Source organism: Artemia sp. Qi Xiang Cuo, chromosome 3, assembly GCF_049724085.1.
Source record: "Artemia sp. Qi Xiang Cuo chromosome 3, ASM4972408v1, whole genome shotgun sequence".
Lineage (NCBI taxonomy): Eukaryota > Metazoa > Arthropoda > Branchiopoda > Anostraca > Artemiidae > Artemia > Artemia sp. Qi Xiang Cuo.
In genome coordinates, this window is record NC_142796.1 from 11277121 (window position 1) to 11291180 (window position 14060).

A 14060-nucleotide genomic window follows, 5' to 3' on the forward strand; every position below is an offset into this window, starting at 1 on the left:
AAAAATAAGGGTCCATTAAACTTCATAATATGATCCACATTATAATTTTCCAAGTATGCTGAATTTGAAACCTTGTCATGAAGTAAAAAGGTAAACCTAGTTAATGGCAAAATTGAAAAATGTTCTATGCTTCCTGTTTCGCCACATTTGCTCCTGTAAAAATTTTTCCCTGATATTTAAAGTGCTTTTAGTTGATAAAATCTATCAATTTAAGATTAGATTCTCTTGTTTTAAAACTTTCAAAAGTGGAAAATACATCCTCTAAATCGGCAAATAGGATAGCAACCGAATCATTGAAGAATAAGAAGGTAGATGAATACACTTTCAAGAATGAAAAGGAAATCATTGAAAAAGAAAATAAGTCTTAGTGATTTTTATAAAGATATTTGTACTGTAACTAAGTACGTCAAATCGGTTTCAGATAAAATGGGGAAGGTATTTTTCAAACTGTAAGAGTCAATTTTCCCTTCCAATTAGAATCCCTGGCAATTTTAATTAATTCAAGGTTTCTGCCACAATGATGCCAAGATTTGTTCAGGTTTTCTGCATGTTCTTTGTCAAACAATGCCCAACTGATAAGTTAACAATTCTAACTTTATTTTTCGAACACTTTCAAATTCGAAATACTGGCGCTATTTAAATGTGGGGAATATGTCTCAATTTAATGTTACACAATCTGTGGTAATACTTTGACTTACCCCGTATCTTTACTTAGACAGTGCTATTCTGCTGGCTATGATTTTGTTTCGGCTTATGTGCCCCGCTGATATCAATGCAATTTATTAATATGAATGAGCGAATCAACAACAAAATCAATTTGATACAAAATCATAAATGACATCTCAATAAATCACGTATATTAAAAGTTTAGTACAGCAAATTAAATCCATTTAAAATTACGAGAAAATGAATAACGCGATACCCCGGGCTAGTGGAATAGAGCTTGGCTCAAATATGAGATTGAGCATCCAGTGCTGGACTTGGGGGTTGGTGGAAAAGGCGGGGGGTATGTAACTGCAGCATAAGTGGTGAATCTGGCTGAAAAAAAGCCGAGTGTATGCGACATTAACCTTCGCCCACCCGAAATCTTGTTTATACTATACTTTTGTCGTCTGCAGCAGCTCATTGCTGGCAATTTTAGTAGAAGCCAAGCACCAGCACTTGCATTTATGATTGTTTAAGGTTCATTGTTATAAAGTATTGCGTAATGATTTTAAATTCACCATGTAGCGTGTTCGTTAAATAGTTACTTTTCTTTACTACCACTTGAATAGCACCTACTTCAATGGCACCCCCTCTTGCCCCCCCCCCCCCAATAAAATACTGTAGCTATGCCCCTTATACCAAGAACTATACAACTCATTTTCCAGTTCATTTTCTTTGGCTTGCTACATGAGTCCGATTACATATTGAAGGAAATATTATCCGATAAGCCAATATTTACTCTACTACGACCTTTCTGCTAATTGAGACTAACTTTTACGATTAATTTGTCAATATTCATCGACACTGTCAATATGTTAATGTTAGAGACTATAGTACTGAAAGGAATACAAACCATTTTTCAAGTCCTTTTCTTTGGCTTACTACATGAGTTACATATTGAAGGAAATATTATCCGAGAAACCAATAATTAAAAATCAGTTTAGATAATATCTCAAATTTAAAACAAGTAGAAACTACAATGAATATATCACGGAACCATGGGTTGCGTCCAAGTCAACGGCAAACAGAGCCCGACATTCGGCATTAAAACCGGTGTACGACAAGGGTGTGCCGCCGCCCCGGAACTGTTCAATTGCGTGATAGACCATGTCATAACACGAACAACAAATCGCCTGCCTTTTGGTTTGCAGTTTGGAGATCGCGTTCTGACGGACGCTGACTTCGCAGATGATCTTGGTGTCGTTGCTGACTCGATCGGCCAGTTGGCTGACGCTCTGGAAGTCCTGCAGGAAGAGGCAGCAAAAGTGGGGCCGAAAATACACTGGCTTAAGACGAAGATAATGGCAATTGAGCCCCCAAGCCCAGTCTCGCCCCCTGAGAACATAACTGTTTGCGGAGCTCCTGTTGAAGTTGTAAAGAACTTCACTTATCTTGGCTCCGTGCTGTCTAATGAGGGCTCTATAGAGGAAGAGGTGTGCAGCCGAATTTCGAAAGCCTCGTCTATCGTCGGAAGGCTCAGCAATCTCTGGAGAATGCCGCATATATCTAGGCGCACGAAGATGCGAATTTATAATGCATCCGTAAGCTCGGTCCTCCTCTATACAGCGGAAACCTGGCCTCTCAAATCAAGAATCCTCAGCATGATAGACGTCTGCCAGACGAAGCAGCTCCGTCAGATTGAGGGACTTCGGTAGAACGATTTTGTAAGCAACGCAAGGTTGCTCGCACTCACCTCCCAAGTACCATTCTCCGTCCAAATAGCGCATCTTACTCTCAGATGATTCGGACACCTCCTGCGTATGCCGACGACAACCCCAGCCCGAATAGTCTAAAATTTTGACGCTAAAGCTCATGGCTGGTCTCGCCCGAGGGGCAGACCTTAGACAAGGTGGAAGGATAGCCTCAACAAATTCCTTGAGATAGCTAACATTGCTGTCGACGAGGCCCCACTAATAGCAGCAGACCGGTCAACCTGGAGAAGCAGAGTTGCGACGCTCTCTACGCCGCCCCCAACGCGGCAGGAGCCTTAAGTAAGTAAGTAAGTAAGTAAGTCCTAAGTCACAGAAAAAAGTTAACAGAACGTCCCTAGTTTCTCTTCTTTTATTATTTGTTCCTATGTTGCCTATGTTACATTTTGGGTCGTTATCCCTTTCTTATGATCCATTTAAATGAATAAAAAATTGTTTTTAATTATATTAACTATTTTTACCTGTTTTTTAACCTATTTTGTTTGACCTTTTTTGCTGTCTGTTGTTTGTTTACCCCAAAATTCACAAAATTCGAAATCAGCCCTTCAGGGCTTGGGATAAAAAATTTGTGACATCTTAAATGTTATCCCAAAATACACAAAGTAATTTCATAACACAAAGTAAAATAAAAGGAAAAGAAATACACTACTCAAAGTTCCATGAATTTTTTTATATTATTATATTCGTAACAATCTACTACTTTAGTTTCACCCCCTCCTCCCGTCAACGCTGCACCTGAGTGGCTTATGACCCTAAATCTACTTGGCTTACCTCACAAGTGCATATATTCCAACTGCAATTTGAAAATTTTCTCCAATTTGGAAATTTATTTTCGCCCTTGGTCTTCTTGGTCGGGACAAAGTTACGACTTGGTTTAGCAAGGTATCCAATTTCCCTTTTACTGTTGGTGGTTTCCACAGATTTTCACTTTCTTCTTCTCCAGGCAAAACAACCAAATCCTAAAAAATAACAACAACAGTGAAAATAAGATCTGATTGCTTACATCACTGACCTTATACATCTTAATACATCTTATACATCAGATACATTATACACATCTTAATAAATTGGAAAAAAATTAGGGATTAATAATTTAATAAAAAAGGGGCAAAAAATAATAAAAAACCAATCTAAAGAAATGATGCATTAAGAGGCTTCAATTTCCCTCCGAAGGGGTATTTGTCTTTGGGAATTAACAGATGTTTAATTTTGAATTCTTATAGGCAAAAAAAGCTATCAAATTTAGGCTAATTAATTAGTTCTGGTTATTTATTTTAACCATTCAGCGTGGCAACACTGACAAAAATGTGGTATTACCCTAAAACATTATAAATTTTAAACAAATCAAATAATAAACTTAGAAAATCGCAGTTATCAAATACGAAGAGGTCTAAGATGGGTAAGGGGGGGGCAAAAAATTATTATATTTTAATGTCCCAGGTGCATGAAGAACACAAAAATGTTAAAACAAACATCTTATTTCAATTATTAGGTTGATAGATAACAGAAAAAATAACAGAGCAATCAAATTAGTGTTTGAGGTGAGAGGCCAGCTCAGCTTGAATTTTTTGGATGGTCAATCCATATACATCTTTCTTTCCTCTTGTTTCATTCTTGTTTCTGAACTACGAAAGGAATCTTGTGTTTCTTTTTCTCCCAGAAATGATATAGATATTTTTATTCATAAAACCAAAAGCATAAGATCATATTTCAATCCAGTTTTATGTAGTACCTCCATATGGAATTCCCTACCAGATAAAATTTGGCTATATCATTCTTATGGACAATTGAAGAAAGAGCTAACGACCACCTCTTATGCCTAGATAATTAGTTTTCTTCTCTCTTCTCTTTTTCCGCTCTATCTCTCTTTTCAATTTTTTAATTCTTTTATTTTGTTTGGCTTAATAGTTTTTGCTGTTGTTGTTTAATTATTATTCCTTTTTCTTTTTTCCTTCATCTTGTCTTTCTGTTTGATTTTCAGAGTTATTATTTAACGTTATGTTTAGTCTCCCACTCTTACAGGCCAAAGAGCGTTTGCGGGAGTCTAAAGTTTGTAATTTTGTCTCTGTTTCTTTTAAATAAATTGATTGATTGAAGTTTCTAGGAGAAATTTCTCAGTTTCTAGAAGAAAATTAGCCAATCAAGAGTTGAATAGAGAAGAGTTTATTCGACAAATAAGTACAAATCTTCTAATTTCCTCCAATGTTTTCCTGAATCTAATAGTTGTTTAGAAATATAATCCTAGTTAAGAAAACAAATATTATTCCAATTGGGATCCCACAGATAGTTAATGCTAATTTTCATTTTTTTACGTAATTTTTTTTTATTTTTAGGTCAACTTTTACGGAGGAGAAGCATTGTTAAATTCAACTAATTAGTTGTATTAATTAGTTGTGCTGATTTTCATTTAATATATTTTCTATATTTTTCTAACTTTTTGTAACACAGACAAAACTGTTCAGGAGTATTTTATTTAAACAAGTTGTGTTGTGTTATAGCCATATCTAAGAAGACAAATCTGAAACAGACCCTCTTAAGAAGACCAAAAAACAGAACACCAAAAAGGAATAGAGGAAGTGTTGCATATTTCTCAGTTTTTGGTTCCAGTTCATGCAGAAAGGCCTGTCCTCCTGTCAGGGTGATTTTCCCATGGCAAGACGAAGAGTTTATTCGACAAATTGCACCAAATATTAAGACTTAAGATATTTTCAGGAGAGCCAATCAGGTAAAGTTTGACTTTCTAGAGTCTTTCTCTTTCTTTGTTCAATGGTCTTTTTACTGGATTAATTTTCGTTTAAAGAGGAATACAGGTGAACCAAAAGAGGAAAAAGAATCAAGTTCACACACCTTATAAAATGGTAGAAAATCAAACTGTTGGGACAGCCCAACAACTTCAATACGAGCTCCTGCATCCATAAGGTCACTTGCCCGCAGCTCAGCCTGCTTCCTTTCCTCCCGAGTCATTTGCGGCTCGCTATCTGCAGTGAACAGCAACACAGTCGAGTTAACGTTCTTGCCACTAAAAGCGAATTTTTAATAAACCAAATATTATATATATAATACAGAAGTACCCATGTCAAAATGTTAAAAAACAGAAGAAAAAAACGAAAATCAGCAATCCGATGTCGGTCTTTAGAACTATTTTACAAAGATATATTGTACCGTAGCTACACTGACTTTGCTTTAAGTTTCAAAACATTAAAAAATTTTTTGCTCCCTCAACCCGTTTAGGACTTAGTCATAACTTAAAACCAAGGTTTTCTTGGTTTGTTTTTAAATTGTGGAGTTCATAGGGCAGTATCACATTTTCGTCAGTGTTGCCACGTTGAACCGCAACGTGGTTCATGCGAAACTAATTAGTGAAACTAATTATGCGAAACTAATTAGTAAAAATTGGCAACGCTTTCCGTTCGCAATAATTCAAACATTAATAATATGTTGATTTCCAAAGACAACTACACCTTGAAAAAGGAGCTACACCTACTTAAGCCGTTTGGTGCCGCACGATCTTAGCATGTTTTTTGCTGAATTTCCACGCACGTTTCCTTTTTTTGAAGATTACCACCCCCTATTAGCAAAAAGCGCATAACTGTATTTGGAGGTATTTTTATTTGGAAACTACAGCCCAAAATTTTCCTAATTTTTAAAATATATATGATAGATAGATAGATATTTTATTTATGAAATATACATAACGCTATAAAATACATCTGCGCACATGCCTAGTGGCATAATTGAGCGCATTAAAACTTACAACAAATTATCAAACAACGTTAGCAATTTAAATGAAAGCGAAAAAAAAGAACAAACAAACAAAAAAACGAAAACAAGCCTCTCGGACACCTGCCCAAACACAAAAAAGGTAAATAAAACCAAAGCCAACTTTAAGATATAAACTTCCTCGCCATTCTGCAAAACTGCTGGTAATCAACGCACTCTCCAATATCCAGGGGAATAGAATTCCTCACCTTTGGGCCAATATGCCTCAAACTAAATCCTGCTCTAGTTGTTCGCCTAAACTCGTGTGAGAAATTGAACCTGAGTGATGTCGGATATGAATGACGCTGCGAGTCAAGAGGGACAATTCCATGGAAATGTGATGCTAACTGGCCAAAAACGTAATTGTGACTTATTTGGAATATTGCAATGAAATGAATTTGATGTAAAGAAAAATACCAACTGATCCAAAAAGATGAGTAACAGAAGACCTATTATGAATCTGAAGAAGTATCCTCATTGCTATATTTTGCAAAATTTGAAGGGGTTTATAAACTGAGGGAAAAGTTGAAGCCCACACTAAAACACAATATAGAAAAAAAGGGTGGACCAGAGAAAAGTAAATTTATTTAAATATATTAACCGGAAAAACATGGCAGAGACGGCACATAATCCCAACATTCCTAGAAACTTTTACCGATAGTTTTAACATGTTCATGGAACGAGTTCATCAATAATTATCCCAAGATATCTAAACTGTTGTACCCGTTTCAGTTCCACATTATTTAAATGAAGAGAAAAAAACATGAGAATTGAGTGAACCAACTCGTGAAAATAGTATATACTGGCATTTCCTTTCATTTAATAGAAGAACGTTTCGACAATACCACTCTGAAGTAGTTGATAGAGTACTTTGGATGTTCAGGAAAGGCTTTTTTAAATATGAATGGGAAGAAAAAATCACAACATCATCTGCAAACATAACAATTTCGCAGATAGGAAGAAACTCAGGTAAATTATTAATAAATAGAGAAATAGGGTAGGACCCAAAACAGAGCCCTGAGGAACCCCACAATTTCCGGAAAATGACTTAGATCAGATTCCATTTTTACTATCATAGCATTAAATTTTTCTTTCGGCAAGGTAAGATGTAAAAAAATTCAAAGATTTTGAAGAAAATCCATATTTTTTTAGTTTATTTAGTAAAGGGCGGTGATCCACCGAGTCAAGCGCTTTAGCCCCATCCAATAATATAGCCAAGGCACCATGACCAGTATCCCGCACATTATTTACTTCGATTAATAGCTGATGTGTTGCTAGTTCTACTGATTTTGCTTTCATGAATTCATTCTGTAAAGGACGCAATATTTTATTATTACATGAATAATTTTTAAATTGCTTAAGAGCAATTTTGTCAAAGGCTTTACTAAAAACAGATAACATTGAAATTTCTCTATAATTTAAAGGATTCATATAAGCGTCCCGTTTACGTAAAGCTACAACATGAGCATTTTTTAAAAGATCAGGAAAAACTCCATAATCAGGAAAAACTAATAAAAAATATGTGCCAACAATGGGGCAATATTAGGAGCTATTTATTTCACAATTTGTGTAGAAAACCCAAAATCATCCAATGAAAAACTTTGCTTTAGTTTCATTATATGTCCTTTAACTTCCTGAGGTGCAATTTAAAAAATATCAAATGAGTCTAGTGATTCATCTTCAACAACAAAATCAGTCGACTGACTCTCTTGCCTATTTGTACTTGATACAATCCTAGACCCAATACTACTGAAATGCTTTCCAAAAATTTTCAAAATTTCTTTTGGATCCGTCACTTTTGAACCATCAAGTTCAAGACAAATAGCCCCCAAACTCGGACGATGATCGTGACGGATTTTTTCATTGATTAGCTGCCATGTCTTTTTCATATTTGACTTATACTGTAAAAATTTATCGGAAAAATATTTTCTTTTAGCATATCTTATAATAGAATTCAATTTATTTCTATAAGTTCTATAATCCTCATAAAATACATCAGATTGGGCAGCCAGATACTGACGATGTTTTTTTCTTTTCATCTTGAATGACATCAATATACCATCCATAATCCACGGGTGAAATTTTTTTGAAATCTTTCTGCGGAAAGGTCTCATCGATGCTGCTTGATTTTGGAATTGTATCATAACATGGATTCTTGTTAAAAAAGCTTCATTAACATCATTTGAATCAAAAATGGGGGTCCAGTCTTTATTATCTATCAATTCACGCAAAAGCTCAAAATCAATCAAATTTTTCTGCCGGTAAGAATTTTTATTTCCATGTTTTTTAAATGCAGGTTGAGATAAACTTTGGGCTACATCTAAAACAACGCTAACTGGAAAATGATCAGACATGTCACATATACTAACAGAAGACTTTATCGCTTAAAAAGAAACACCAGAAAAGAAAATGTTATCCAGCAAAGTTGTTACTCTCGTAGGTAGCAAAATACTTGGAAAAAGGCCTGAACAGAAAAAGGCCTGAACAGAAAAAGGCCTGAAAAGCCACATCTAAATTCAAAAATCAAAATTGAAATCACCTGAAATTATTACTGGTTTCTTACATCCACCAAGTTTTACAACTAGGGGCTCAAAAATCTCAAAAATCTTTTTGGGGTTACTTGACGGCGGTCTATATACTGATCCAAAACACATGTCACATATACTAACAGAAGACTTTATCGCTTTAAAAGAAACACCAGAAAAGAAAATGTTATCCAGCAAAGTTGTTACTCTCGTAGGTAGCAAAATACTTGGAAAAAGGCCTGAACAGAACATAAGGCCTGAACAGAAAACGGCTTCATGAAAAGCCACATCTAAATTCAAAAAATCAAAATTGAAATCACCTGAAATTATTACTGGTTTCTTACATCCACCAAGTTTTACAACTAGGGGCTCAAAAATCTCAAAAATCTTTTTGGGGTTACTTGATGGCGGTCTATATACTGATCCAAAAATAAAAGGTTCGCAGCCAATGGGACGTAATTCAACAAATAGAATCTCACATAAACCTTCTTCCCAAACTGAAAAATCATCAAGTATATTAACAGACCAATCCTGTCGGACATAAATTAATTGACTCTCACTCTCAGACTTACACCTTACACCAGACTCACTCTCAGACTCTCAGACAATTAATTGACTTTCGCACTCTCAGACTTACACCTTGAAACAGATTTCATACCCGAAAGGGAGAGCATAGACACTGGAGACTTTTGCGACAAAAAAGTTCCACATACAGCTACAATATCTTTAGGACTAGAATTTAACAAAAACTTAAGTTCACTACACGCACTCTGCAATCCTTGCGCATTAACATATAATATCGTTATTAGGAATTCCCATTGCTCAACTTCAGTAGTTAAAGGGTCATTCAAAAAATCCTAATCAGGTTGATTTCTGAAATACTGTACAGCTTCGTCAATCCAAATCAAATTATTCAGTATTGTATCCAAGTTTAAACGGGACTCCAAAAACGACAGAAATCTATCCATATTACAAATAAACAAAGGAAAACTAAATCAAATTATTCACAGTGAAGGTTCATTAGCCAAATTGAGGATCTGAGCCACATCTGCTATTGTTTTGCATGGTATAATTTGCAATCATCATTTTTCACAAAAATGATGCCTCTCATTGTCCATATATTCTTATTTTTAAATCTGTTGTGAGCAAGCTGGAAAACCTCCTGCCTCTCCCTAGTTAACACTTCATTAACAAAGACGCGGGAACCCTTCAGTATTTTTCGATTGCGAAGTATTTCGACTGCTGCAGCTTCTGAGATCAATGCAAGTTCGATAGGGGCTAGAGCTTGATCATTAGATCCTAGACGTTTAGCCCCCTTAATGATCGATTTTTCAAGCTGAAGTCCCATTTGCAAATTTAAACGATCAAGAACTTTCTCACCTATGACCGGGAGATCACGGGCAGTTGTCTCGACACCAGCAACAATGACTTTATTTAGAAGGGCAGACTCAACCAAGTTGTCCTACTCCGACTCAAGTTTTTCCAGCTTAGACTCATTTTGAGCAAGTTTTACTCATAAATTCTTGAGATCCTTTTTAACCTGCTCAAACTTCAACTGAAAATGCATCTCAATTGCTTTATAAACCGCTTGCGTAATCGTGTCTAGAAATTCCTTTTTAAACTGCGACGGAGATATATCTAACTTGGAAAACTCTTCGTCCACTTTTTTCTGGATCTTGTCTTCTAAACCGTTTCGCAACTCCTCCAGATCAGTCTGTCGAGATTGGTAATTTTTCTTTAAGCCAATTCCTGAACTGACCCGTTTCTCTGGATGATTGAATTATGCAGGCATATCTTAGTTAAACTAAGTTTCTTCAAAGAACTATTTAGTTTCTTCAAAATTCTTTTTAAAACTAAGTTTCAAGAAGAATTCTGAAGAAACTAAATTTCAGCTGGGAGGAAGAGGCAAACTGGGGCCTGGAGGGTGCAGTTGCCCCACTACCCATAACAAATAACACCCCTGTTTAGGACCAGTTGGGATAATCACAACTACACAAAAGGATATAAAAGGATTAATTAACACAAACACCACCACATCAAAGGGAGAAGAGCCAATTTTTTAATGGATGAAAGAAGAAGGATAAAGTAACATAAACACCAAATCAAAGACAGAATGGCCAATTTTATAATGGATGAAAGAAGCATAAAGTAACATAAACACCACCTAAAAAACAGAATGGCCAATTTTATAATGAATGAAAGAAGAAGGATAATGTAACATAAACACCATCTAAAATACAGAATTGCCAATTTATAATGGATGAGAGAAGAAGGATAAAGTAACATAAACACCACCTGAAAGACATAACGGCCAATTTTATAATGGAAGAAGGGTAAAAGGAAGAAGAATAAAGTAGCATGAACACAACCTAAAAGACAGAACGGCCAATTATATAATGGAATAAGGATAAGAGGAAGAAGAATAAAGTATCATACTACTACAACTAACAACTCACCGCATAACCAAGCCGTATGAGGCCATCACAGCTACGCACGCTCCTCCTCCATCCCAATCTATTCAAAGCCTCCCTTTTTACGCCCACCCACGAAGTTTCCATTTCCTTTAAATCTTTCTTTATGACATCCTCCCACCCCAGACGAGGACGACCTGCTTTCCGTTTAGCCCTAGACCGTTAGCCAAAAAGGACAATCTTCGACAATATGTCTTCACCCACACCTTTATCCACACAACACGCCCTAGCCACCTCATCTTTCTTTAATTATAGCCATAGAGAGCGGTATTGAACCACATTTTTCGTATAGCGTATTGTTTGAAATACGGTCAGTCAGCCGGATACCCAGAACAATCCTTAATCAATTTCTCTGGAAAACATCTAGCAAATCTTCATCCGCTTTCCGGAGCGGAAATCGTTAGGTACTTCCCCTTTTTCGAAAATCATATTCATAATCTCCAGTAACTTACTTCTAACCTCAGAGCCACCATATTTAAGAAACTCATTTACCACCCTATCAGCACTTGGAGCCTTATTATTTTTTAATCCATTTAGTACTGTCTCTAATTCCTCCTCACAAAACAAAACTTCCTTCATATCCAAGGTATCACAAACTTTTTCATTTTCCTCTATATCTTTTCCTGGAACTCTATCTCAGTTAAGCAAATTCTCAAAATGTTCGGCCCATCTATCTTTAGTTTTTCCTTATCGCTAATTACGGCCCCATTCTTATCTTTAACTGGGCCAAGTCCGGATTGACTACTCCCTCTCAATTTGTTAACATGCCAATACAATATTTTACTATTATGCCGTCTAGCTGCATCTTCCAGATCCTCGGCAAGTTTATCCATGGCATCCACTTCACACCTCCTTACTTTATATTTTAATGTTTTCTCCACTTTCTTTACATTCCTTTTGTTTTCAATGATCTATCACTCAGATAATTCTTGTACAAGTCCTTTCTCCTTTCTATTAAACATAGTTTTTCACTAATATTCTTAGCTGCAGTTCTAGCTTTCTTCACTAAGACACCTTCAGCAAGTTCACAAATTATTTTTCTAAAACTATTCCAACCATCTTCCACATTATCAAGTTTAAAATTTTAAAGTTTAGTATTCAACTGTTCCTTGAAAGTTTCTCTAAAATTCTCATCCTGGAGTCTACCAACATCATAACTTCCCGGGAAGTAGTTACCCTTCCGATATTTCAGCTTTACATTAACCCTTGACACTACTAGATGGTGGCCTTTACTTTTAACATCAATAACGGCACTACTATATACCCTAGTATATTGTATTGTATAAAGTATCTTGTATAAAGTAACATAAACACTACCTAAAAGACAGAACGGCCAATTATATAAGGGAAGAAGGATAAAGTAACATAAAAACCACCTAAAAGACAGAATGGCCAATTTTATAATGGACGAAAGAAGAAGGATAAAGTAACATAAACACCACCTAAAAGACAGAATGGTCAATTATATAAAGGAAGAAGTATAAAGTAACAAAAACACCACCTAAAAGACAGAACGGCCAATTATATAATGGAAGAAGGATAAAAAGAAGAAAGATAAAGTAAAATAAACACCACCTAAAAGACAGAATGGCCAATTTATAATGGATGAGAGAAGAAGAATAAAGTAGCATAAACACAAGCTGAAAGACATAACGGACAATTTTATAATGGAAGAAGGGTAAAAGGAAGAAGAATAAAGTAACACAAACACAACCTAAAATACAGAACGGACAATTATATAGTTGAAGATGGGTAAAATGAAGAAAGATAAAGTGACAAAACACCACCTAAAAAACAGAACGGTCAATTATAAAATGGAAGAAATATAAAAAGAAGAAAGACAGAGTAACAAAAACCCCACCTAAAAGACAGAACGGCCAATTATACAATGGAAGAGGGATAAATGAAAGAAGGATAAAATAACATAAACACCACCTAAAAGACAGAACGGCCAATTATACTCGTATAATGGAAGAAGGATAAAAAGAAGAAAGATAAAGTAACATAAACACCACCTAAAAGACAGAATGGCCATTTTATAATTGATGAGAGAAGAAGGATAAAGTAACATAAACACCACCTGAAAGACATAACGGCCAATTTTATAATGGAAGAAGGGTAAAAGGAAGAAGAATAAAGTAGCATAAACACAACCTAAAAGACAGAACGGCCAATTATATAATGGAATAAGGATAAGAGGAAGAAGGATAAAGTAACACAAACACCACCTAAAAGACAGAACGGCCAATTTTATAGTGGAAGATGGGTAAAAAGAAGAAAGATAAAGTAACAAAAACACCACCTAAAAGACAGAACGGTCAATTATAAAATGGAAGAAAAATAAAAAGAAGAAAGATAGAGTAACAAAAACACCACCTAAAAGACAGAACGGCCAATTATACAATGGAAGAAGGATAAAAGAAAGAAGGATAAAATAACATAAACACCACCTAAAAGACAGTTATTTTATAATGGATGAAAGAAGAAGGATAAAGGAACATAAACACCACCTAAAAGACAGAATGGCCAATTTTATAATTGATGAAAGAAGAATGATAAAGTGAACATAAACACCACCTAAAAGACATAACGGCCAATTTTATAATTGATGAAAGAAGAATGATAAAGTAACATAAACACAACCTGAAAGACATAACGGCCAATTTTATAATGGAAGAAGGATAAAGTAACATAAACATCATCTAAAAGACAGAACGGCCAATTTTACAATGGAAGAAGGATAAAAAGAAGAAGGATAAAGTAACATAAACACTACCTAAAAGACAGAATGGTCAATTTTACAATGGATGAAGGATAAAAAGAAGAAGGATAAAGTAGCATAAACACCACCTAAACAAAAGAACGGCCAATTATATAATGGAAGAAGGATA

The 14060-nt window shown here is 35.3% G+C and overlaps 1 protein-coding gene across 1 annotated transcript in view; it reads right to left on the bottom strand.

Annotated features, from left to right (window-relative positions):
• Irbp (Inverted repeat-binding protein) overlaps window positions 1–14060 on the bottom strand; it is a 96578-nt gene that overhangs the window by 37160 nt on the left and 45358 nt on the right. Inside the window, exons 5-6 of the mRNA XM_089086805.1 lie at window positions 5262–5433; window positions 3186–3373 (exon numbers count right to left, since the gene is read on the bottom strand). Coding sequence (XP_088942931.1) covers window positions 3186–3373; window positions 5262–5433 — 360 coding nt within the window. The remainder of the gene's footprint in view (window positions 1–3185; window positions 3374–5261; window positions 5434–14060) is intronic.